We start from the raw sequence: 25,914 nt of genomic DNA on the forward strand, positions 1-25,914 counted from the left end.
TATTTACAATTCCTTGTTGACGGAGTCATGTGTAGACTGCGTGGTGGCGGTGAGCGCTAGACACAAAGAATGTTTGGAAGTGAAATTTGAGGAGAACAAACCTGCTAAAACAAATTCTGATAAACAATTCCTGTAGTGTTAAGCCAATGTACGTTGAATGACGTTGACCTGGTCGACAAGACCAACCCTGTGAACTAGTTCACGTGTCAATCCTGTCTCCTTTGTATGGTCTGTTGTCAGTCCTCTCTCCCTTTGTGTTCATGTTCTTCAGTAGCGGCTTGCTTTACCCCACAGCGAGGTTTTGGCTTCATGCCCATTGAGTATGTGTGCCTGTCACACCCTTCTCTGCTGCACCTATGTCATGGCTGGAAACTGTGCTGGAGTTCAGGTAGCATTGTTCCAAACAATAACACTCTGGCTGTATGTGGGCGGGCAGGCAGGGGCAGTGCTGGCGGAGGGAGGTGCCTCTCTCCAAGGTTAAAATAAACAACGATGCCACCAGGGCACAAGTTCTAAACTGCAAGGACTGTGAGGTATGGAGCTGGCACCCGACCACGCTGCTGCTCGCTCCTAAGCTCCCTTGACCAGGGGAGAGAGAAGGCGGTACATGCACCCGCCTTTGGCCAATTGCGTGCTGTCTATCTTAGAAAGACGCACGCAAAGGCCAATAGCGTGTGAGCAAAAAAAAAGCACACGCGTGTGGCCCGAGTTCAAAGTCCTTACTAGAAGACTCGCAGAGCAGGGCATGCGCGCTGGCTCAGGCGAGACCTAAAAATGAATGGTTAACCCATGTGTGGGGATATAAGAATCAGGCACCAGTCTTAACACGTCTGGATTTCTGAGCTATTTAATGGATTACTGGAGAGGAATGCAATAGTCATCTAATTAGAAAAAGGGTATTTGTTGATCATACATGCTTACAGTTGCTGTTGGAATATATGTCAGATGAAATAGCTGTCAATCAGAGATGGATCTAGCATACTATTGGTTGAACGTGTCTGCCTCCACACTTTCACCCCTCCAAGGTGACCATCAATTCTGATCCTGTGTTTGGCTTCAATAACTAACTGCTTGATGCCCTAGGCAGGCACTGTTTTCTGGACACCGAAGAGTGACATGTCCACTAAAATCTCTGCGAGGCTCCAGAAAGGGTTTATTTTTTTTTTGTATCTCATTTTATTTATTTGTTATTTAGTGCTAAACTAACACAATGAACCTTATTGAAAAATTACCAGAATGCTAAGTACCAGCAAAAGCCATTCAGCATAAGAAGAGTCTTCCTTGTACTGCTTTCCTAAAGGCCTGAAAAGAGTGTTTGTATTAGATATAGATAGGCAAATGTTTAGGTGAGGTGTTTAAATGAGAACCTGATTATATATTGACAACTTGGGTTCATGGCAGGGGTTTAGAACCTGCTGCTGTTCCAATTCAGACTGATGGCATCCGAAACCGATATGAATATACATTGGATGCCACTGTTGTGCAAGTGAACTGCTATCACAGAAACGGCATTGAGGGATACCACCTAGTTACAGTGAGACCAAATAAAGGAGTTCTGTGATGGTAATACGTGATACTGGGTGCTGCACTTGAGGAACTTTTGAGAACTCTCCTATACTGGAATATTATTCATATTTATTGATGCTAGCCACCCTAGGGAGATCTGATAGTCTTATCTCATGAGTAGCAAATCCCATCAAGTATTTGTAGAAATTCTACAAATCATACCACTATTAATTACTTGCAAATAAAACAGGACTGAGCGAACGTCTCACACATTACACAGAGCAACGTGAGATCTCTGCTCCTTAGAATCCATTCTGACTTGAAATCACTCTCTCTCCATTAAGACCACCATTTTGGACATACCCAAGATAAAAGACTAGTGAATGCTTTATGTGTCCAGGAGGAGCTGAAGCACTCCTGTCTTCTTATGACTGTGTGAAAGAGCCCAGCTGACTGGCATGTTTAAATCTGGCTCCAGTCACTAGCTTTTAGTGACTGGAATTCTAGAGGTATTAATTAAGGACACTAAATACGGCTTCAGGTTGGGTAATGTTTGTTGTCGAAACTTTAGATGCTAATTCTGTCAGTTTATCTCGCAATGTGGTTGTGTTAAGTGAACTAACTAAGCAATTAGTGTTTTCTGTTGCAAATTAGGCATTCTGGGGAAAGGTGGATTAAACGAGGATGTGAGTGGTAAGGGCTCTGCTGAATAAGTGTTTACCATACTCAGTTTCAAACAATACTTTCCGAATAGACAGCTTTTCGGTACTTCTAGAGCCATCATGCCGTAAAATAGCAATAAACGACCAAATAAACTAGCACTTGACATTTTGGTCATAGCTGCTGCCTCTGTACATGCAGCTTCTCTCACTCTAACTGAAAAAAATGAAGACAAAAGTGTCATGGGGACAGGACTGACATGATGCTTCCTCAACCATTTCTCTTCTCTGTAAAGGGTGGTGTCATTGGAATTCAGATCGAATGGAACTGTGACCTGGACCGCTCAGCTTCAGAATGTAACCCTCGATATTCCTTCAGCCGCCTGGACAATAAATTCTCAGAAAAATCCATTTCATCGGGATACAACTTCAGGTATGCGATAGTTGTCATGCATGTCATGTTCAGAGTAGAAGACGGGAGAAGAGAGGAAATATATGTTTTGTTATATTTTACTGTCGAGTAGGGTGACTTTCACAGTTTCAGAGAAATCGCTCATAGGAACATTTTTGAAGCAATACATTTGATTAAAATGAAGTTGTCGAATTTGTCATTGTAAAGCGAAGGAACAATTCTTCCCCATGAAAATTCCACAAACCATTAAAACATTACTTTGATTAGATTTCTTATATGTTTATGTATTGTATTTGCAATCAGGAATTGAGGACTATTTCTAGCCTCATTTTTGGAGGGATCTCAACTCTTCCTTTGTAAATCAATTACCATCACAAAGCCTATTTAACTGCACATCACCTTTAATCTAGCTATTACCACAGAGAACATGACCAGTAGAGGTAAATAATGCCAAAAAACAACATAGAACAAATATTCGCAGTTAAAGGCTAATGAACTTAAGCTCCAGGCAAAACTATTTATAGGATAAATATGTATTAACTGAAAGATCCACAAGCCTTAAAGCTGAAATAAGTAGAAATTAGGTGAAAAATTACTATTTCATATGGTTAGTTCAAAGGACCTCACTAAGAATATTTATTATGGAAGGCCATTGAAATCTTAAAGAGGATTCTGAATAAAATTGTATTTAGACTGTTCAGGTCACCAGTGGACCAAGCTGGCTTGCAGTGAAAGTTTAGATAAGTGTAAAAATTACCTTGAGTCAGCAAAGAATTTATGGAGCTCAGTTCAGATAAAAGAAGTGTGCCCCAAGCAGTTTCCAGAACCTTTAATCAGCTCCCCAAGACATCTTGGAGATGTATTTTTGTATTTATTTCTCTATTTATTTGTTCACATAAACAGGTTTTTATCGTGTGCACACATTTGGCCCAAACGAGTTAGAAAGCTTTATAAAGAAAATTATAAAGATACTAGAGAAGCAGATGAAACAAGCGTAATATCAAGACCATAAATGGTACCTCAAACAATAGAACCTGTAATCAAACTCAGGGGATCATATTGGCTGAAGGATAACAGCAATAAGAGATGAGCTGAGGTGGTAATCTGACAGAGGAAAAATAAAGTTAAGAAAAGATCAATATGCGAGAAGAGAGAACATATCTAAGCAGAAGATTAAAAGCAGGAAAGGAAAAAGGGAAAGGATTGAAAAAGGAATTGGGAACGGGAAGCTGTCAACAGAATAATCTGTTAGTAGGGGCAAGATAAAAGTTGTCATTGAAAGAGAATCATTTTCAGCTCTTTTTTGAAGGTTGCTAAAGAAGTCGTGGTGAGTAGACCTGGAAGGAGAGAATTCCAAATTCTGGCTGAACCACTAGAAAAGGACTTATTTATCATGCGTTCCTTTTTGAGTGCCATAGATTCTAGGAGAAGTGATTCTGCAGTAGGTAGAGATCTAAGCCCTTCAGCCACTCCTTTCGGAAGCTTAAAGCGAAGTAAAGCTACAGAAGCAAGATTGGTGGTAAAGTGGCAGGTTTCTTCTCTAGTTCAGTTCTAGAGTCTTGAAAAGATGAAATAATTTTTCACTTCTTGCACAATTGAACTACACCCTTCAACTTCTACTGAAATGGAATGACACAATATGGTTCTAGTCGGAATAGAAACCTGCACTTCAGTGATCTGCTATGATAGAACCACAGATCTTGGTTCAGAAGGATATGTAGCCACAAGGCCATTTTTCATATTGTTTCAACTCTGCACTTAAGTCTCCAACAGGAACGTAATCACAGACTCAGATTCATATTATGGGGTAGCCGTGCAATTTGGAGCCTGGTGGGAATGCAGGCACAAGCTACTAAGAGAGAACCACAACATTTGAACTTTTTTTTGAACCCTGCTGAAAAATGGCAATATGTAGAATAGTTCCTATTCTATCACCAATGCGCTTAGTGCCAATGCCAGGTTCTAGTGTTGTTTTGGCACATTATTCGGAGGTAGCTGCTCTTGGTTCTTGGTGGAGTCTCCCCCCTAGTTAGGATGACAAATAATTGTGTCCAATGTCAGCCAGATGAACTGAGCCCCTGCTACCATGCTTTTAGAACAAGGCTTCCAGGCACTAGACTGCCACATTAAGGCAGTTCCACAATGTCAACAGTGAGCATAATGTTATTTTGTTCCATTCTAAAAGAGTAAGCCTTTCCTGATATCAAACACAAGTCCATCGTAGTCCTGGGCAAATAAGAAATGTTCTTAGTCTGTCTATATGGCTTACCAAAAAAGATAATCATAGTGGTGGTCTTCATTTTGACAATATATATGAAAAGGAAAGACAATATCTTGATTGGTGTTTAAAACACATAAAATGATCAAGTTTAAAAGGATTCACCTGTGTTGCCTTCCTACTTTTCCAGCAGGGTTTCACATGGATTGCCTGATGACCTACCAAATCTCTTCACCCCTTTCCTGCCAACCCAAGATGGCTGCTCAGGGGTCTATAAGATGAGATGCATTGCTATACTTGCTCTTACATCCGAGTACTGGGGAATGCCAAAAGAGCGCTCTTATTGGTTGGGCTTTGATTCTATGGCAAAGGGCTAAAAACGCAAAAAAAGGTTGCACTCATCCTTTCCCAAAAGAAAAAAATTAATCCAGTCTGAGAGGGCCCATGGCTAGCTTCTGTGTCATCTTCAAAAAGGAATACAGCATCAATCCACCATGCTTTCTCCAGGCATAGTAATTCACAAAACGTTCTAAGAGAGTATTTCTTGGTAAAATATTTAGAAATACATAGCATGGAGTTCTACTCCTTGGTTTGAAGCTCTATCTATATTCAACCTGTATTAACATACAAAGCAGAAGCTAAGATACATATTTGAAAGTGTTAACCTTACTACAATTTTAGCACAGCCTGAAGGTTTCCTAATAATTCTATGCTGAGGGCACACAATTTAAATTGAGGCAGCTACTTTCACCTGGAGGATTTTGTAATATTCAGAGAAAACGTGAGTGGGTGGCAGAAGGACCTATGTCCAAACCACCAGACATGGTTAACAATGGGGTACAACTCAAAAAAACAAAAGAGGGTCCATGAAAAAAAAATGTATGGAGAAGAAAAGCAGGGAAGAAGGTTAGCAACAAAAATAAAACACAAACTTCTCCATTTGGATAAATACAGTACGAAAAGGTTAACAATATTTGGGAGCCATAGATCAGACCAGTTTTTAGTTTATTATTCATCAATATAAATATCTTGTAATGTAGAAAATATTTTATCAAAACTATATACATGGGTTTTGTCAGCTCCACGTTAGTTCAGAACATATATAAACAAAACCAAGGACAAAAAATATTGCCACATGACATATTCGAAAGAAAAACATACCCAGTCACACTCTACAAAAAGCTATGTGAAGACAGAATTGCGCAATTCTGTCTTTACATATTTTGCTTCCTAAATGAGAAAAAGGACACAAGAAGTCCTAAAGCTGTACGACTACCATATCAATAACATGGAATAATCATTATGATATTGTGTTGAATTTGCGTCTAATGTTTTGATATGTGTGCTTTTTGTACAGTGTGACTGGGTGCAATTGTTTTTTTTTAATATGTTATGTGGTGATATGTTTTGTCCTTAGTTTTATTTATATATGTTGTGAACTGAATCTTTTCTACTTACAAGATATTTATATTGATGAATAATACACTAAAAACTGAACTTGTCTGATCTATGGCTCCCAAATATTGTTAACCTTTTGGTACTGTATTTATCCAATTGGCAAAGTTTGTGTTTTGTTTTTGTTGCTAACAATGGGGTACAGACAGGCATAAAAACATGGGGTACAGACACAGAATCGCTTAATATTCTACTCTACGTCTTGGGAAATTCTTCATCAAGATGGAAAAAAAACATAAAGTGGCTGGGTATATTTGAATCTGGAGAACCTGCCAGGTTGTACGTTGGAATTTTAGTAACAGAAATATCCTCCTACAAAAAGATTACGGCTAAAAAAAGATATTGGCAAATTAAATATCGCGAAGGTGAGTATGTATAGATATGTATAGTTTTTTATTATTCTGAACTCCACATCCATGTTTGTTGAAGATATATAGTCAGGTACATATATGTGAAATTAAGTGTAATAAGCCGATATTTATATATAGGCATTTATCTTTATAATATTTTAGTTGTCGATACTTAGGTCACAATATTTCTGCAAGACGATATTTCACTTACAGCTAATCCAATTAAGGGACTGTTGAAATGGGCCTGACATCTTCAAAGTTAAGACACTAGCAAAGTATTCAAATTTAGTGGCTGTCCACTTTCACTTTCTGGGTACCAATCTCCTATTGATGAAGGCCACTGATTGTTTTTCACCCGTATCACTGATCTAAGCTAACACCAGCTAATAATCCGATACCACTTTTTGTACTATGAACATTTGTCCACATAAAAGGCGACTTTCAATATAACAAAATACATCTAGCAATCATCGACCCAACAACCGAACATGGCTGCTTTTTAAAAATATATTTTAGTCCTCATTGTTCATCAAAGAGACAAAGAAGCTCCAGGTGTATTGGTGATAGCCAACACTTTCCCTACGGTTGCACTCCCTGGAGTGGGAATAGTAATTTTAACCCCAACGCTATCCAACACTTTCCCTACTGTTGCACTCACTGGAGTGGGAATAGTAATTTTCACCCCTACGCTATCCAACATTTTCCCTACTGTTGCACGCACTGGGGTGGAAATAGTAATTTTTACCCCTACGCTATCCAACATTTTCTCTACTGTTGCACTGTTTGGAGTTGGAATAGTAATTTTATTACCTCGCTATCTAATATTTTTTGGATTATTTTAGTTAATGCAGTATATAATTAATATTAAAGATTAAAATTATATATTTTTTAATTTGTTATATATATGTATTTAATTTTTATTTAGATTGTTTTGTGTATAGATGTATTTATAATTTATATGATATTTAAAAAAAGTATGTTATTAAAGTAATTATTACAAATTATTAGTAAGTATATATATTATATATTACATTTATATGTTTAATTTATGTTTAAATTATATATATATTACTTATTTTTAAACATTTTAAAATATTTGTAACTATGTTTATTTTAATTACATGTATTATTTACTTTATTTTACATTATTTTTTTAACTTAAATAAAAAAATATATTTTTAACAGCAATATTTTTGACATTGATATTTTGTTTTCCGATATTTTTGTACTTACCATAATGTAGATAGGATGTCGATATTCTTGACTTCGATATTCTGGCATCAATATTTCTGTAGGTCGATATTCGACCTTCGATATTCTGTCACTGATTCGAGAGCGACGGCTTCTGTCATAGACAGAGCTGAGGGACTACAACAAAACTATTTGATGTGGGCACCATCTTTAAGTAAAGAGCTTCCTAAAGAGAATTTATGTTTATTTGTACACTAATAAAGCACAATTAATAAGGTGACAAGTATATATATTTTAAAAAGCAGCAACCCTGGTATTAAATAAGTTTATAAAATGCTTGTAAAGTTGATTGGAAATTAGATGTGTAGCTAGTGTTGTTGTTAGCTACGCAGAACATCAATGCTCTGAACGTCCGACATTGAATACTGCAGCAGCATTCTTTGGTGATGACTTTATGTCACAGGAAAGATAGCATTGACTTGTCTAAGTGAAACAAGGAGCAACAAGAGGTGCTTTTGGGGGGAGATTAGGCACGGGGAGATTAGGCAGCAACAGCAGAAAACTTTTTTAAAAAGACGGTCGCTGAATACGCATGAGCAGGGTTTGCAGAGAAAAAAAATGGTGACAAATGGGCAGTTGCTCAAGACTGACAAACCGACGGGGTGGAAGAAAATCTTTTTTTTTTTTAAAGGTGGCCGCAGAGTGGCAGGGAAACACATCTGTGCTGTAGCTCCTAATGGTCTGAGTTCCTGGATATATTTTCCAAAGTCCCGCTGGCTGTCTTGCGCAGCTTTGGAGATATCCGACCTGATTCAGGAGGACTATTCATCTTTCGTAAAGCTCCCTTCTTTGAGAGCTTCTGAAAGTATTTTTTCTTTAAGGGAGTATGATTTAAAATTAATCAAAGGGGGAGGAGCCTAGCGCTTGACCAAGATGGCCGCGTGAGCTTTGAGCTCCCGAGACCCTCGTGCCCTCCGTCGTCTATCCTGTATATAATCCTGTTTGTATGCATGGCATCGTGTAGATGACTTGTCAGGGAGGCGATCAATGCCACCCGAGGTCGAATCGCCCACCGGGAACCGGAGTTATGCATGGCGGAAGATTGAGGCCCATCTCCGAGGGATGCCAGGGGCTCGAGTTGGCAGGATGCCCGACCTCTAATTGAACAACAGCGGCCAGGCGAGGTGTGAACTGCCGGACGGAGGTCCCTATCCTTTCACTTTCACTTTCTCGCCCTTTGTCTGCCCAGCCCAGGGAGTGCTCGCGTCTGCTTTATTATCATTTGGACGCTCTGCATGCCACACTGGCGACCCATCGTAAGACGGAGCACTCCTGCTCTCTCTCGCTGAGAGAGGGCAGTCCTGTTTGACCCGACTTGCTCGAGCCCACCATATCGGGCAAAGCAGAGGTGGATCGGCCGAAGCCCAAGGCCACCAGGCGGGGAGCCTACACTCAAGCCAATAACATGGACCGCTATGCCCAGCAGAAGGGGTCACCGGGTGCACCGAGCCAGTCCCCGGATACACAGAAGACTGCCTCACCCTTGGCCCCGGAGCTCTCACTGCAGGATGTCATGGGTGCACTTGACGGGCTGCAGACTTCGATTGGGAGACAGTTTGATGCCCTGGCGCACAAAGTGGATACCATCTTGGTGGATGTCAATCTGATCCGCGCGGATTTGGGCAAAACAAATGAACGGGTCAAATCCCTGGACATCAAGACCACGGGCCTTGCCGATGATGTCTCGGACCTGCAGACCGAGGTCCGTAAGTTGCGGACCGAGCATGATCTCGCAGCCCGTCGGCTGGAGGCCTTCGAGAGCCGGGCCAGGCGCAACAACGTGCGCGTTATCGGGGTCCCGGAGTCCTCGGACGAGATTTCAGTGGACCTGCTCGTGGAGGACTTGGTGCTCAATCATCTGCAGCCTAAGGGTCTAGGGAAGTTCTTCGCAGTTGAGCGGGCCCATAGAGTGCCTGGTGGGCGGCCCAAGGTGGGAGCCACACCGAGGCCGATCGTCGCCCGGCTCTTTCATTTTCGAGACCGGGACGCTATCCTGCAGGCCTTGAGGGTAACGCGTCGGTGAATTTCTATCCTGACTTCACCCAGCAGGTACAGAGGCAGCGGCAGGGCTTCCTGGGGGTGAAGAGGAGGCTTCGGGAGAGGGATCTGAAATACGCCATGCTCTTCCCTGCCAGACTACGTGTGGTGTTTGAAGACCGAACATTCTTCTTTGAGTCGCCTGCCATGGCGGATGAATGGCTGGACGCTCTGCCTCGACGACGCACGGAAGAGGACACTGCCGTAGACGGGGACAGTGGCCGGGATGAACAAGGTTGATGTATTCGGAACCGGACTGACTCGGACTGACTTTAGATAATGACTTGCAGTAAATACGGAGGTTGTGGGAGGACGAGGGGAGCTCTTTCCTCCCTTAGGGTACTTTTTGTAGATTTTGGGTTCGGTAGGGCGACAGGCACACTGCAAGTTGGGGGGGCTTTGTAAGCTGCAGCAGGGGTGCAGGGTGGGGGGGTTTCTGGGATTTTGGGGTTGTTGTTGGGGGGTTTGTTTCAGCAAGGCATAGTGATTATTTCCAGGACTGTTCCATGGGGGCTCTACGGGTGTGGGGTGGGCCTCTTTACGTTTGGGGATGGGGGGTAGGGGTTTAAGTGTTATAAGCTGGAATGTGAATGGTTTGGGGGATCGCATTAAGCGTGGGATTGTTTTGCAATTCTTGAAACGGTCATTGCCGGATGTCGCCCTGCTGCAGGAGACGCATCTTATAGGTAATACGTGCTATGCCCTGAATAGGAAGGGTTATAAATTCATAGCTCATTCGGGATTCTCCTCTGGGTCCAGGGGTGTGGGCATCCTAGTCAGAGCCTCGCTACCATTTGAGGTGGACTCCACCATTGTTGATGATAGGGGGAGGTTTGTGGCGGTGGCGGGGCGGTGGGAAGGAAGAACTTTGGTTTTAGTTTCGGTTTATGTCCCGCCGGCCCTGCAGGCCTCCACGTTCACAGATCTGGGTAGGGCCCTGCTGGATCTCCCGGGGGGTATGCTTGTAGTGGGAGGTGATTTCAACGCTGTTGGCTCCGGCCTGCTGGATAGATACCCGCCCAGAGACACGGGGGGGGCTCAGAAGTGGCTTCCAGACTTTCTAGATACGCTTGGCCTGATAGACTGCTGGAGGCTCCGGCACCCCACACAGAGCCAATACACTTTCCACTCCGGGGCGCATGGTAGCCTTTCTAGGATTGACTACCTACTCACTCTGGCTGCGCATGCCTCATTGGTGTCTGAGGCCAGGCACATGGCGCGTGGTATATCTGACCATTCACCGGTGTGGGTCAGGCTGGATCTGGGTCGAGAGGGAGGGGGAAGGGTGGCCCCTATCAACCCTTGGTATTTCCGAGACCCCAAGATGCGCAGCGCGCTGGTAAAGACAGAAGATAATTTTTTCAAGGACAATCAGGGATCCGTGGACTCGGCAGTGTCGCTGTGGGAAGCATTTAAGACCGTGCTGCGAGGGGAAGCCCTCTCCCTTGTAGTGGCTGCCAAGCGGCGGAGAGATGGCGAGGTTTTGCAGGTTGAGGAGGAGATCGCGGCTTTGGAGGGAGCGCTGGAGGAGGAGGTTACAGAGGCCTCACTGCATGAGCTGTGCTTGAAGCAATCCGAGTATAAGGACCTGGTGACGAATGCCGCTAAGACCCTCGGTAGGGAACAGCAGGGCCGTCTGTATGATGTTGGTGACAAGGCCGGGAAACTCCTGGCTTGGCTGGACAAAAAAGAACGGGTCAATAGAGTAGTGCCGGAGTTGACGGGAGAGGGGGGAGAGGTGATTGTGGAACCTGAGAGGATTGTGCAGTGTTTCTCGGACTATTTCCGTATGGTTTATGCCTCAGTGTCGGACAGGCCGCCCGAGGACTCGCGTGACCTCCTGCGTGATATTGCATTGCCCTGTCTCTCTGATATAGATAGGGACGATCTAGATGGTGACATAACGGTCGATGAGGTGGCGGGGGCTATCCGCGCGTTGAACTCGGGCAAGGCCTCGGGTCCGAACGGCTTGCCGGTCGACCTGTACAAGCTATTTCCGGATAGGGTTGCCCCTCACCTGCGCGCCATGTTCGTGGAGGCGCGGGGGAGTGGGGCCCTCCCGTTGGATCAGCGACTGGCGACGATTGTGGTTATACACAAAGAGGGCAAACCCCGAGATAAGTGCGCCTCATATAGGCCTATCTCACTCCTTAACGCAGAGCCGAAAATTCTGGCTAAAATCCTGGCGGCCCGGTTGATTAGGGTACTCGGTGACTTGGTCCATCCGGATCAATCCGGATTCATCCCGCACCGTAACACAGCGTTAAATCTTCGGCGCCTTCATGGTGTAATCGCCAGGGCGGGCACGCTGCGAGAACCAGCTATTGTGGCGTCTCTCGATGCCACGATGGCCTTTGACACGGTGGAATGGGCATATTTGTGGGCCGTGTTGACCAAGTTCGGCTTTGGCCACGGTTTTGTGAGCTGGGTGAGGTTGCTGTATGAGGGCCCTCTTGCGAGTGTGGTGGTAAACGGCCGGGCGTCGACTCCGTTTCAGCTTGGGAGGGGTACTCGGCAAGGTTGTCCCCTGTCGCCATTGTTGTTCGCCCTCGCCCTTGAGCCGCTGGCTGCGTGGATACGCTGGCACCCGGATATACGGGGACTTAGATGGTCGCCTGAGCACGAGGACCGTATATCGCTCTATGCTGATGACATCCTGTTGTATCTTGCCTCACCCAAGACATCACTTATAGTGGTCTGTGACGTACTCACATCTTTCGGTAGGAACTCGGGTCTCGTTATCAACTGGAGTAAATCGTATTTATATGTTCTTAGTGGCGAGGTTCCACCGATCCCTCGAACTTGTTCGATCCAGGTTGCTCAGCAGGGCTTCGTGTATCTGGGGATCTTTATCTCCGTGGATTCTGCCGTGCGATATGAGAGGAACCTGCTCCCCCCCCTGGCGCGCCTGAGGCGGGATGTGGAGGGCTGGCGGAGGCTGCCGCTCTCCCTCGTTGGGCGTGCGGCCCTGTTCAAAATGATGTCTCTTCCCCGGTTCCTCTACGCACTGCAGAATACTTTGGATTGGGTACCGGCCAACTACTTTCGGGAGGTCAAAGGCCTCCAACGAGCGTTGCTGTGGGACGGGCGGCCGCGAATAGCTATTGCAAAGTTGACGCTCCCATGGTACGACGGGGGTATTGCGCTTCCAGACATCCGACGGTACTATTGGGCCACCCAGCTGAGTGCGATTAATCATGGGTTTTATGGCCCGGCCCTCAGCCCTGGGTATGCCATGGACAGGTGGTTGCTGCGTGGTGGTAACTATTACAGGGCGTTGTATTCGCGGTCCCTGGACTCGTCCCTCACGGGGCCCACTGGTGTGGCGGTGCGTGTGTGGAAGATGGCAACTGACTCGCTGGGCTGGAAGGATAGGCTCACCCTCGCTACCCCGCTGTTTGAATCTGAGAGATTGGGTAGGCTTTGGCACACAAAAGGATTTGACAAATGGGACTTGATCGGCATCTCCAGGGTCGGAGATGTCCTGATTAAGGGGAGGGTGAAGTCCTTTGAAGAGTTGCAGAAGGAGTATGAGCTGGGGCCATCTGAGTTTTTCCGCTACATTCAGGTGCGTCACGCCCTCCGATCAGTCCTCATAGAGGGTGAGAAGGTGCCTGAGTCCTCTCCTTTGGAGGACCGGGTCCTTGATGGTCATATGCCCGAGAGCACGATCTCGCTCATCTATAAGAAACTGATCAACGTCCGGGCGGATATGCTTCTGGGGTTGAGGGACCAGTGGTCTAGGGATGGCCTCGAGTTGGATGACGAGGATTGGCAGTCTGCTGTTTCCTCTCCTAAGGAGGTTGCGATCCCGTCGCGTCTGAGGCTGGTGCAGCTTAAAATACTGCATCGAGTGTACGTGACGGGGCCAAGGCTGGTTCACATGGGATTCTCGGAGGACGGCCTATGCAGGAGGGGATGTGGTATGGTGGGTACTTTCCTGCATATCATTTGGGAATGTGGTGTCATCACGGAATTCTGGCGGAGAGTCCATGCAGTGATGGGGGAGGTGACGGGCATTGCTATGCAGCCGGAAGCGCGGTGTTGTCTCCTGAATGTCTGGGGGCCCACTGATCATAATGCGGCGCAGACCCAATGGGTGACTCTGGGTAACATGGTAGCTAAGAGAGATATAGAGCGATTGTGGGGATCCGTGGGCCCCCCCACATTGACCGCGTGGAAAGAAAATATGGACTGGATTAGGCTAAGGGAGAAGACGGTATATTGCGCTAGAGGCCGCCCTCGGAAGTGGCACGCCATCTGGGGGCGGTGGAACCAATACAGGGGGGGAATTTGTCTTGCCCCTGATCTGGATCCCCCCGAGGAACAGCTTTCCTCCTAACCTTCTTTCCAGCTCAGTATGGTTAATGGACTTTTTTGGCCTCTGCTGTCCCCCTTCTTCCTCTTTTCACGGTACTGTAAATGGTAGATGATTGGGGTCCTGCCTCCCCTGGGGGGCTATCACCATGGGCATTCAGTGTTCTTGCCTTGCTGGGGTTGTTGTGTGTTTTGTGTTTATTTAAAAAATGGAATCTTTGCACTCCTCCTTCACTGTACTGTGGACGCGTCTCTGTTCCTCTTTACCTAAGCTGCCGAACCTCCGGGTTGTCGGCTGAATAGCTGTGTCCAGACTTTTGAAAATAAAGGTTTTAAAAAAAAACAAAAAAAAAAAAAACAAATTAATCAAAATTCTTTTTCGGGGTCTTCCTGTTCCACCCTCTAGAGAAAGGATCTTGTTGGATCTGCTGTATGTTTTCTTCTAGAGCGACTACCTCAGTTCCAGGAATGGAATCCTTCAGAAGGTTGATCATGAAGCCTTTTATGTTCTCTCCCTCTAGACCTTCCAGGACATTCAGTACCCTAATATTATTTCTTCGTACATTATTGACAAGTGTTTCAATTTTATCACAGAGGTCCTTCTCCCATATTTTCAGCAACTGCATCTCCTTTTGATTAGCTATCACCTCACTGTTAAGCTCTTCAAGGGAAGTTTCCATTACGCACATTCTTTCCATTAAGGAGTTCATCTTGAATTCTAGAACATCACATGCTCCCTGAATGTACCTTCGCTTTAATGCAATCCCCCTAGAATTCAAGTCGGCATGATTTAAGAAATTCCAGGGAGACTTGTGCAGTTTCATATGGAGGGATAAAGTGGAGATAATTGCATGGAGGAAGCTTTGCAGACAAACTTTTTTTGTTTGGTTGCAGCGGTCTACTTCCCTGGGGCTGTGTGCAAAAGCGTTTCAGCCAAAGGCCATCTTTCAGATTTGGCGAACTTCCCACCCTTCACCTCCTACCTCAGATCCCTTAGTTGAAAGGAGCACAATAGTGGAGTTTTGGACGCCTGTGAATTCCTAACATTCCTGCCCCTTCCCCGCCATCTGCCCGAGCCCTCCCTGCAGGAGCAGTGCACAGGTACATGTTTGTTTCTTTTAGAAGGGTCTGTTGATAAGAGTTAATTGCCAGCTTCATGTTTGGGATCCTGCAGGGTGGGAGGGGGTGGTAAGACATGAGACTATTCCCCTTTTGACTGGACTTTAAAATAGGAGTGCAGGGGGCGTGGCCAAGATGGCGGGGTGAGCGGACGCTTCCTCCCGTAGCTCCTCCGGCCCGGCCGAGCTTGAGCCCTTTTCTTATGCTTTTCTCCCCCCGCTGAGGCTCAGCGTGTGAGAGGAGCGTGGCGGAGCACCTGGTGCGCACATTGCTGCCGCTTTGGTTCGGATCGCCTCGGGGGAAGTCCCCAAAAAGTCCGATTGAGTTCGAGGAGCGACGGAGGCCTGGGAGGCGGAGCGCATCGAAGTGCTGTCCGTGCGCCTCGGCTGGGCCTGGTGCTGAAAGTTGCGATCTGGAGGGAATCTGGCCCGACGCTCGACGGAGGGTGAAGGAGCCGCGGGAGGGGACCCGACGGTGCGGGAGACTTAGGACGGACGCTTTGGCACTCAGACTTGTGTCGGCGACACTTCGCACTGCGGGGCCCCTGTCCCTTGACCGAAGTACGGCGGACTTTCTGGTGGGGTCGGCCCGTCTGGGCCCTTGCGTGTGGCAGACTGAAACCGGTGGCGGAACCTCTTTGATTGCTGTGCGTTTTGGGGGCCCCGGTGGTGTCGCCGGGCCTGGTCGTTCTGCCCTGCCCCGCCCTGCCGCCATCTTGTCCCCGAGGGATCAGTGGTGTTGGCCTTCACCTGAGCCCTTGCTGGTGGATGTCTGTGATCGCCGCTGCTGCCGGGCTGACTTTCTGGGGGATGTGTTGATGAGGAGCCCCCCACTGTAGCTTCCATTGCTGTCTCGGATGGGCACCCGCGGCTGGCGGGGACCGGACTGGACCGCCATTTTGTCACCTGTGACGCAGCGACTCTGCTTGTGGGGGGACACCCACGTCGAGCGCTTGCCAGCAGCTGGGCATCCCTAGGGCGGCTGGACCTGTGCCCGACCGCAGTGCTTGCGATGTCTGGAAGAGGCGGCTCGAAGAAGGGGGACCGCACCCTGCCGGACATGCTTGGCAGGGCCCAGCAACTGCGGGACAGAACACAGCCTTCGCCGGGGCCCTCCCGGGCCTCGGCGGATGTGACTGGGGGGGAGCCACCCGTCACGAGGACCTTTATGGAGGAACTGTTTAGCTCCCTCAGGGAGGACTTCCAGACACTGAAGCGGGAGGTGGCCAGCGAGGTCCGGGAAGTGCGCAGGGAAGTGGAGGGCCTTGGCGAGCGCGTTGAAACGGTGGAGACGGAGGCCCAGCGCCGGGAGGAGGAGATAGTCCATCTTCAACAGGACGTTCTCCGCCTCCGGGAGCAATGTGTTGAGCTCCAGGCCCACTCTGAGGACCTTGAGAACAGATCGCGGAGGAACAACATTCGAGTGCGTGGTGTGCCGACTGCAGACGAGGGGTCCGATCTGGGGGGCTACCTGCGGGACCTGTTCCGAGAGATACTGGGGGAAGCTGCGGACTTCCCCATTAGCATTGATAGGGCACATAGGGTTGGCCGGCAGCGCCAGTCATCGGCACCTCCGCCGGACATTTTGGCCTTCCTGCCCGACTTCCCGCTGAAGGAACGCATCATGACTGAGGCCCGCAGGAAACAGCCCCTGACTTTCCGGGAGCGGCCGGTGGCGCTTTACCAGGACCTCTCCGCCATCACGCTGCAGAAACGCAGGTCCTTCAGGATTGCCACTGACTTTTTGCGCGAACACGAGACGCCATACTCTTGGGGACATCCCTTCCGCCTGATCTTCCGGTGGAATGGGGTGCTACACCAGCTACGCTCCTTGCAGGACATTTGTGGAGTCCTGGGGCTTACGGCGGCGGAGGAGGAAGGAGCTACACCGTCGTGGAGGCCCTCGGAGAGACGGAGCCGGCGGAGGTCGACGAGGCGACGATCAGCGGCCAGCGCAGGGCGTCCTGATTCCCCTACCATCAGGGCGGACATGGCCGACGCTTTGAGGGCGGCGGCCAGGGACTCGGCCGGCTCCACCGGCGTGGCCTTGACGGCCTAACACTCACTCCGGGGGGAGATGCCTTTAGCTTCTTTAACTGCTGGGTACGGGGCGGGGGGGTCGGGGGGGAGCAGATGGAGGTGAGTGGCTGGACGTTCACTTCGTTCTTTTCTACGGACTTGCCCGTTTTGGGGCTTGACTGGGACAATGGGGTGTTTGAGTTTGCGTTTGGCTAGTTGCCAGGGTTGTGTTTTGGGTGGGTGTAGGGGTTGTTCTGGGGTTGGGGAGGTCCCGTCCGATGTTGCCCATGCCCACGCTTGGTCTGTTTTGGCTTGTCCGGCGCGGCTGCCCCGCGCGCCCTACCCGCTGATCCCCTGCCCATTGCACGGCGTTCCCGATCCCCGAGAGGAATGTCGGCCCTAAAGGTAGTGACCCTTAATGTTCAGGGTCTGAATAACTTCGTGAAGCGCAGAGCGATCTTATCTTTGCTGGAGGGGACGCAGGCGGACATTTGCCTTTTGCAGGAGACCCACTTATTGTCCCGGGATTGCCATAGGCTGCGCTCTGCTAAGTTCCCTACCCAGTTCTTCTCCTCGGCAGCGAACAAGACGGCGGGGGTAGCCATTCTTCTAGCGAGCTCCTTTAGGGGGGAGGTTTTGTATAAGTGTGCTGAACAGAAGGGGAGGCTTCTGGCGTATCGCATGCGCTTAGGAGGCATAACGTTTACGGTCGGCTCTGTTTATAGCCCAAACGACCACCAAGAACGTTTCCTAGACTCCGTGTTGGTGGATGTCACTGCTTCTCCCGACCGCCACGTCATTTTGGGGGGAGACCTTAATATTGTCTTCGATTCTGTGATGGACAGATCGGCGCAGCGCTTCCCGCAGACGGGGGAACTGTCCCAGGCTGTGAAGGCCCGGATTGCGGAAATGGATTTACACGACCTTTGGCGCTCCATGCACCCCACGGATAGGGACTACTCTTACTTTTCACACGCACACCGCACCTACTCACGGCTGGACTACCTTCTGGTGAGTGGACCGATGCGTGCCGCTGCCACGGCGGCGGACATCGGGGTCCTGACCCTGTCTGACCATTCACCAGTCACCGGCGTTTTCCAGTGGCCGGCGGCCTCCCCCTCTCGGGGGGTGTGGCGCCTCCGGGATACCCTTTTACACAAAAAGTCTGTAGTGCAGCGCATTGGAGAGGTCATACAGGACTACCTAACTCACAATAGCAACACCGACACTTCGCAGGCGACACAGTGGGCGGCATTGAAGGCAGTCCTCCGGGGGGAATTTATCTCTATCTCCGCAGCCGAAAATAGGGAGCGGCAACGGAAGAGGGACGAGCTGACCGTTCAGGTCCGGGAGCTTGAGCAGGTCCACCGCCGCACGGGGGCGCCAAGGGTGTGGAGGCAGTTGAAGGCTGCGAGGAAGCTCCTGTCGGCACTGGATCTTGATAGGGTGGAGTATGCCGCCCTGCGCTTGAAACATGCCTTCTACACTGGGGGGGACAGATGTGGCAAGCTCCTAGCACACCGGCTCCGGGTCACGCAGCAGCGTGGCGTCGTGAAGGAACTGGTGGGCACGGACGGGGTGGCCGTCTCCGGGGACGCAGAGGTAGCGGAATCTTTCCGCGGCTTCTACGAGGCGTTGTATGCTGAGGAGCCCTCCTCGCCACGGGATGCCACAGGCTACTTGGAGTCGGTGACCCTTCCGGTGCTGGATCCGGTTCAGGCGGACCACTTGGAGCGGGATATCCATGTTGAGGAAGTGATTTCCGCTATCGCGCGGCTGAAGCATGGTAAGGCCCCGGGCCCGGACGGGTACACGTCTTTGTTTTACAAGACTTTTTGCACGGCGGTGGCCCCTGTCCTTACTCGGCTATTTAATTCCTTTTCCGAACCGGGAGCCATCCCACCGGATCTCCTGAGGGCGACGGTCGCGGTAATCCCGAAACCTGGGAAGGACCGGGCCCTCTGCGGTTCGTACCGGCCCATCTCGCTTTTAAATGTCGACCTCAAGTTGTATACAGGGATTCTTGCGTCCCGGCTGGGTCCGCACCTCCCCGGATTGGTGGAGGCGGACCAGGCTGGCTTTGTACCCGGCAGACAGACGGTTGACAATACCAAGCGGGTGACGCATGTTCTGGAGAAGGCCTCGCGGATCCCGGGGGAGCGGATGTTGCTGTCCGTTGATGCGGAGAAGGCCTTCGACAGAGTTCACTGGCCGTATCTCGAGCTGGTTCTCAAGAAATTGGGAATCGGGGATAAGTTCCGCACCATGGTATTCAACTGTTATAAGCATCCTTCAGCGTTGGTACGGGTCAACGGGTGTAGCTCCGGCGGATTTGCCATCGAACGCGGCACGAGGCAGGGCTGCCCCCTCTCGCCGCTCTTGTTTGCCCTCTACATGGAGCCGTTTGCTCAGAGGATTCGCGATAACCCGGACGCTATTGGGGTCCGGATGGGCCAGTATGTCCACACTGTCAGTCTCTACGCGGACGATGTCCTGTTGACCTTGGACGACCCTAGGAGGTCGCTGCCTGCTTGCCTCCAGGAACTGGACGCCTTTGCCTGTGCGGCCGGCTTCAAAATGAATATGAGCAAGTCAGTGGCGTTAGACGTGTCCCTGGCTGCGGACACCAGGAGGGACCTTCAGCGACTCTTCCCCATGCAGTGGTCCTCGTCCACGGTGCCATACCTGGGGATTCTGCTGGCGCCCACATTGCCGGAGATGGTAACGGCCAATTATGCCTCCCTCGGCAGGAAGATCAAGGAGGAGCTTGGTCGCTGGAGCAAGGGCCTACTGTCCTGGTTGGGGCGAATCGCGGCGGTTAAGATGACGGTGTTGCCCCAGATACTGTATGTTTTCCGGGCCCTCCCTCTCCAGCCCCCGGTGGGCTGGATACGACAAATGCAGGCTGACATCTCCCGCTTTGTGTGGAAGGGCCGCAAGCCACGAATGAAGAGGGTCCTCTCCACGCTTGCTCCGGAGGCGGGGGGTCTCGGCATTCCGGACCTCCGTAAGTACTTTCAGGCGGCACAGCTGCGTTATCTAGTGGAGTGGAGCAGGTGGGAGTCCGACAAACACTGGCTCTTTCAAGACCAGGCAGTGGCGGGCCGCACCTTACAAGTGGTTCCATTCTTGCGCCGCGCGCATCGCCCCCCTAACCTTTACGCTTCTTTCGTTGCGCGGGTCCCCCTGCGGGTGTGGGATGCAGTCTGTGAGGCTCGGGGCCTCACCACCTTCCCTTCGCCGTTCACACCCATAGTGGGCAACCCGGACTTTTCCCCAGGGATGGAGCCGGGAGTTTTCTCCCATTGGGTGCAGGCGGGCTGCAGGGCGCTCTTCCAGGTCTATGGCCCGGAGGGAGTGATTCCTTTTCAGCAACTCCGCCAGGAGTTCGGCCTGACGGAGCTGGACAGATTGCGCTACATGCAGGTTCGGCATTGGGCCCTCCAGCCCCAAGTGCGTGACACCGCTGCTCGTCAAATTACACCGTATGAGAGGTGGCTGGCCACCCGGACCTCCGACGCTAAGCTAATTACCGATCTGTATAAGTACCTACAACCCCCGCCGTTTCACTATTACAACCCGGGGAGGGAGCGCTGGCACAGGGAATTGGGTAGGACACTCAGCCACAAGGAATGGGACAAAATTGCGTATCGGGCGCGGCACTCTGCGTATCACACGGGCCTTACGGAGACCTTTACCAAGGTGTCCACCTATTGGTACTACACCCCGGAGAGACTGTATGAAATGCATAAACACACTGACAAGGGGTGCTGGCGGGGCTGCGGGCAGGAGGGTACCCTCTCACACATTCTTTGGGATTGCCCCGTGCTGACCGCTTACTGGAAGGAAGTTTTGGACGAGGTGGATAAGCACTTTGGGATAGAGCTGCCGCGCTTCCCGGCGTATGTCCTGCTGGGCCTCCCCAATGACCTAATGTACCCACTGAAGTCCCGCAGGGGCAGGCAGATCGCGATTGCGCTGGGGTCTGCGGTCCAGAACATCCTTATCCACTGGCGCACCACCACTGTCCCCTCCATCACGGGCTGGTTGCATAGGCTTTGGCATGTGCTGGGAATGGAGAAGCTGTCGCTTACGGTGGCGGGGGAGATAGACCAATTTGAAGAGCTGTGGCAACCCTTTCTAGCGCTGCTGTCCACCGAATTCCGGGAGCTCACCTGCCCGAGGTATCTTAGGCTTCTCAGGTTGACGCCGCCGGTGACCCCGGCGGACTAGATCACATGGGAGACGGGGCCCTCCGGGGGGGGGGGGTGCGGGGCTTTTTGGTGAGGACTAATCTGGCGCGGGACCATAGGACGGGGGGGGTGGGATATTGTTTTTTCTTTCTTCCTTTCTTTACTGGGGGGCTGGGGGATGGGGGGGGGGGTGGATTGTGCCTCGTTGAGTTGATGCTGGCTTTCATTGCTCAGATTTGGGGTGTTGGATATGCACGCAGGGATTCCACAGATTGCATTTCTAGCCTTTCATTTATTGTGCTTTTCCCCTGGCCCATCGAGCTATCCATCGCCAACCCTCTTGAGTTGCCCCCTTTTTCTTTGATTGTATTATATGTACCCTAACCTCCTATCCCCCTCCCCCATGGTTTGTTTTGTTTCAATAAAAACGTTTTAAACATAAAATAGGAGTGCAAGGAGGGGATGACCTTGACACATTCTACTACTTTACCCCCTTCCCGCCCTACCTCTTTTTGGTAAATCTGTTCACAGGGATGCTTTCGAGGAAGAATAAGGGAGAGCTGGGAGGCCTAAATCCGTTTTGTAATATCGGGCTTCCCTTGCTTATCGTTCGGTTTTTTAAATGGCAGTTCAGTTATTGAGTAGGATAACGCCCCTAACCCACTTACATCCCAGATGTGTTTGTTCCTTGGGGCATACCTATTAGTGTGTGGCTCCAGCTCTGGTGTCCCCCCTCGCCCCCCCCACCTACAAAGGTTTCCCTTTTACCTGCAGTCTTTGTACCGGTAGCAGGAGATCTGGAAACACCTCGCGAGTAATTTCTTCCCCTGCTCTTTTTTCTTGCCGCACTCATGTGAATGCTGGGACATTATTTTTTGCCTTCAACATGCGCTCCAACAATCGGCCAGGATAGAGGCTTCTTGGTGAGAAATTAATTAAGTGGTTCTTCAGTTTTCCCAAAACCCTTTTACAAAATGTCTCTCTCTCTCTCTCTATATATATATTCACTGAAAAAACCATAGGTTTCACACATGTTATAGTTAGCTGGACATTTTACTGATAAAAAACCAATGAAATTCCCCCGTTATAGTTACTGTAGGCAACTATAACTCACGCAACCGCAATCCTCTGCTGATGCTAATACTGTATTTAGACACTTATTTGCCCATGTCTTCTTCCATTAAATTTTAGCTATACATATATTACAAATATTTTTTTTTCATAAAGACACATATGTCATCAGCAGAGGATTACGGTTGCGTGAGTTATAGTTGCCTACAGTAACTATAACGGGGGAATTTCATTGGTTTTTTATCAGTAAAATGTCCAGCTAACTATAACATGTGTGAAACCTATGGTTTTTTCAGTGAATTTGTACGGTTTTTTAAATGCTAAGTTACTTTACGCCATTTGTGGCGTGCGCGCCCACTTAACGCATTTCGTTCCATGCGCCGTGCGCACATGGAGGACATATGAAGAGCAAACTCTTAAATCTGCTTTTCATTTTTTTTTTTTTTTTTTTTTACCGTACGCTTACCGTAAGCTTACGGTACACGTACCCCGCGATTTTTTTTAAAATCAATAAATGTTTTTTTTGTACTTTTCTGTCCTTCTTTGACCCCCTTACAAATGTTAGGGGGTCTGTAACTCTCCTCATTGCCCCCTTTCCTTGTTTTCTCTGTTTTTTTTCTGAGTGAAACACACAAAATGGCGGCCGCCGCTTCCTGGTTTCGGCCGATTCGAATGTTTACTAAGATCTATGGGCCAATCAGAATCTCCTTCGCGCACGCCATGTTTCTTCCGTACGCTTACCGTACGCGTACCCCGTGATTTTTTTTAAAAATCAATAAATGTTTGTTTTGTACTTTACAGTCCTTCTTTGACCCCCTCACAAATGTAAGGGGGTCTGTAACTCTCCTCATTGCCCCCTTTTCTTGTTTTCACTCTTTTTTTTTCAGAGTGAAACACAGAAAATGGCGGCCGCCGCTTCCTGGTTTCGGCCGATTCGAATGTTTACTAAGATCTAAGAGCCAATCAGAATCGCGCTCGCGCACACCACCGTACGCTTACCGTAAGCGTACGGTAAGCGTACCGTAAGCGGGCTCAGATATATATATTGATTTAAAGGCTATTTTCTCAGAATCTACTGAACAGATTTACACCAAACCTACAAAAGGCACTTCCTTGACCTAGGGACTACCTCTCTGCCAAATTTTGAGTAATTCTGTTCAGCCGTTCGGGCTGTAGCTCGTTCTAAAGGTCCTATGGAAAAATGCATGGGAAAAACGCGTTTTGGGACCCCCCTTTTATCTCAGCCCCCGCTTGACGGATCCCCCCGAGACTTTCAGGGTAGGAGCGGAGCGTAGCGCCCCACCTATTTTGAGAAATTCGCGAGGATTCGTCGACCGGCGCCAAAGTTATTCAAAATAGAATGTTGAGGTTTTCCTATGGAAACGTGGTCCTAACTATAACTACCTACTGGCGACCGCCAGTAGGTAATATATATATATCTATATCTATATATATATATATATATATATATATATATACTACAGGAGGGTCCTAGTCGCCTGCGTATGGGTCTTAGGAGGCTCCCAATTAGTGATGGCCTACATCTTGGTCTATAAAGTATGTGTCTTCTCACCACTTTCTAGCTGGCTCAGTTAGAGAACAAACCTTATCCCTGTGTATGCCAATCCAGCTGAAGCATTAAAAGGTGCGGGATAGCTGTGGTTGGCGAGAAGAGCATTCTACATTTTTTTGACAGATGCCCCACATCTGCCAGCCCCTGAAGTAGGTTTCTAGAGCTTTGTTTCATGCCTGGTGTGGTTACTACTACCCTCAGATAGTCATTGGGTCTTCAAAATGGAAACCTTTCCTGTTTCTGTGGTTCCACTTTTAAGCCACTGGCTAAGGTTCAGCACAAAGGAAACTGCAGAGATTTAGATTCCCATATCATCACTTCCTATCATCTCATTCTATACCTGGATAGATGGGTAGTGTTGTGTAACAGGCCAGTATACTGAAGTCTCTAAATGCAATGCACCAGTGGCTTTGCAGGCAAGACTGTCACAACACTGCTCAACTCTTCTGCAACCCTATGGCCTTTCCTGAGCCAGTGGGCTACATGCACTACCCCCCCCCCCCTAAGCATCAACTCCAAAAACTTGAACTTCAGTGGATGGGCTGGTGTAGGCTTCTCCAATGGCCACTTACTTGTACTGTATAAGCCACCTTTTCAGCCTTTGTGTCACTAAGAGAAAGTCAGAGAACTGCGGCAACAAATGCCAACAGTCTTTTTGCCACTCTGTTTTGTGTCAGGTTGGTGGAGAAATATACTCCTCCAAGCAATAAGAAAGAAAGAGTCTTCCCCATCAGTGTCATTAGAAGCAATGCTATAACAGCATAGTTATACTAAGGTTTCAGTCAGTTGATATATACGATCTTATGAGCTTGTCTAGAGTTACTCATGCGAATGAGGTAGTGCACCTCACTAATCTTTTTCACAACTGTATATCAGGTAGGCCTAGTGTTGTTCAGGGCATTAGGCTTGCCATACTCTACAATCCAAATCTCTTAGACAGATTTGTACTCCATCAGTTTTAGCTTTCTGACCCTACCGGTGTATAGACAGCTCCTGACTGGTTTCCAAGTTTCTAAAGTTGAGGCGTCTCACACATAATGTATGTGACAGTCATCAGGGAACCCAACCACTCTTATTTCACAAGAATGGGGTTCTTACAAACAGAGGATTTAATTCCAATTACCTATTGTGAGCAAAAACCAAGCGTGGTAAGAGGATATTCCTAGTTACCAAGGGTTCATCTTGGTGTCCAGTCATTGCTTTCATTCTCTTGTTACACAGCTTAGCAGACCTACGCTTTTGGCATGTTAAAGAGATGGAGCACATGCAAGTGATACAGATGTATCCCACTTAGATTTCATAAATGTCATCATTCATGGGTGTCTTTCTTTGCCATATATTTGAACTGCTCCCATTGAGATAGACATGCAACTTGGAAGTACACTGTGCTTGTGTGGCCTATGATTGTCTGTGATCATCAGGATGGATCAGTCACCAGAGGTGGTCTTATGGGTCAGACATCAAGTTATGGCTTCTAATCGGAGAAGTAGCAGAGTAGAGCTTTTGATAGGCTGCCCGATTTAACACTCACATGGTCATATCCCTGTTCCCCCACCATTGAAGCTATATGGATTGTATAGAGGGACTCCCATAAAATGCTGGGGTTGGACAGTAACCTTCATGCAGATGCACAGCTAGGGTCCAATGGAGCCAAGAATTTGACTGTACGTTCAGGTGGCTATTATGGTAGGAGAAGGGGATTCGGACAGTTATTGACTCCTTACTGGTGATACCT

The 25,914-nt window shown here is 48.7% G+C and overlaps 1 protein-coding gene across 1 annotated transcript in view; it reads left to right on the top strand.

The window, feature by feature from the left end:
• Positions 1–25,914, top strand: part of P2RX5 (purinergic receptor P2X 5) — a 505,454-nt gene that overhangs the window by 415,142 nt on the left and 64,398 nt on the right. The window contains exon 8 of the mRNA XM_085649317.1: positions 2,462–2,598. Within this exon, the coding sequence (XP_085505443.1) occupies positions 2,462–2,598 (137 nt within the window). The remainder of the gene's footprint in view (positions 1–2,461; positions 2,599–25,914) is intronic.

Source organism: Triturus cristatus, chromosome 3_2, assembly GCF_964204655.1.
Source record: "Triturus cristatus chromosome 3_2, aTriCri1.1, whole genome shotgun sequence".
Lineage (NCBI taxonomy): Eukaryota > Metazoa > Chordata > Amphibia > Caudata > Salamandridae > Triturus > Triturus cristatus.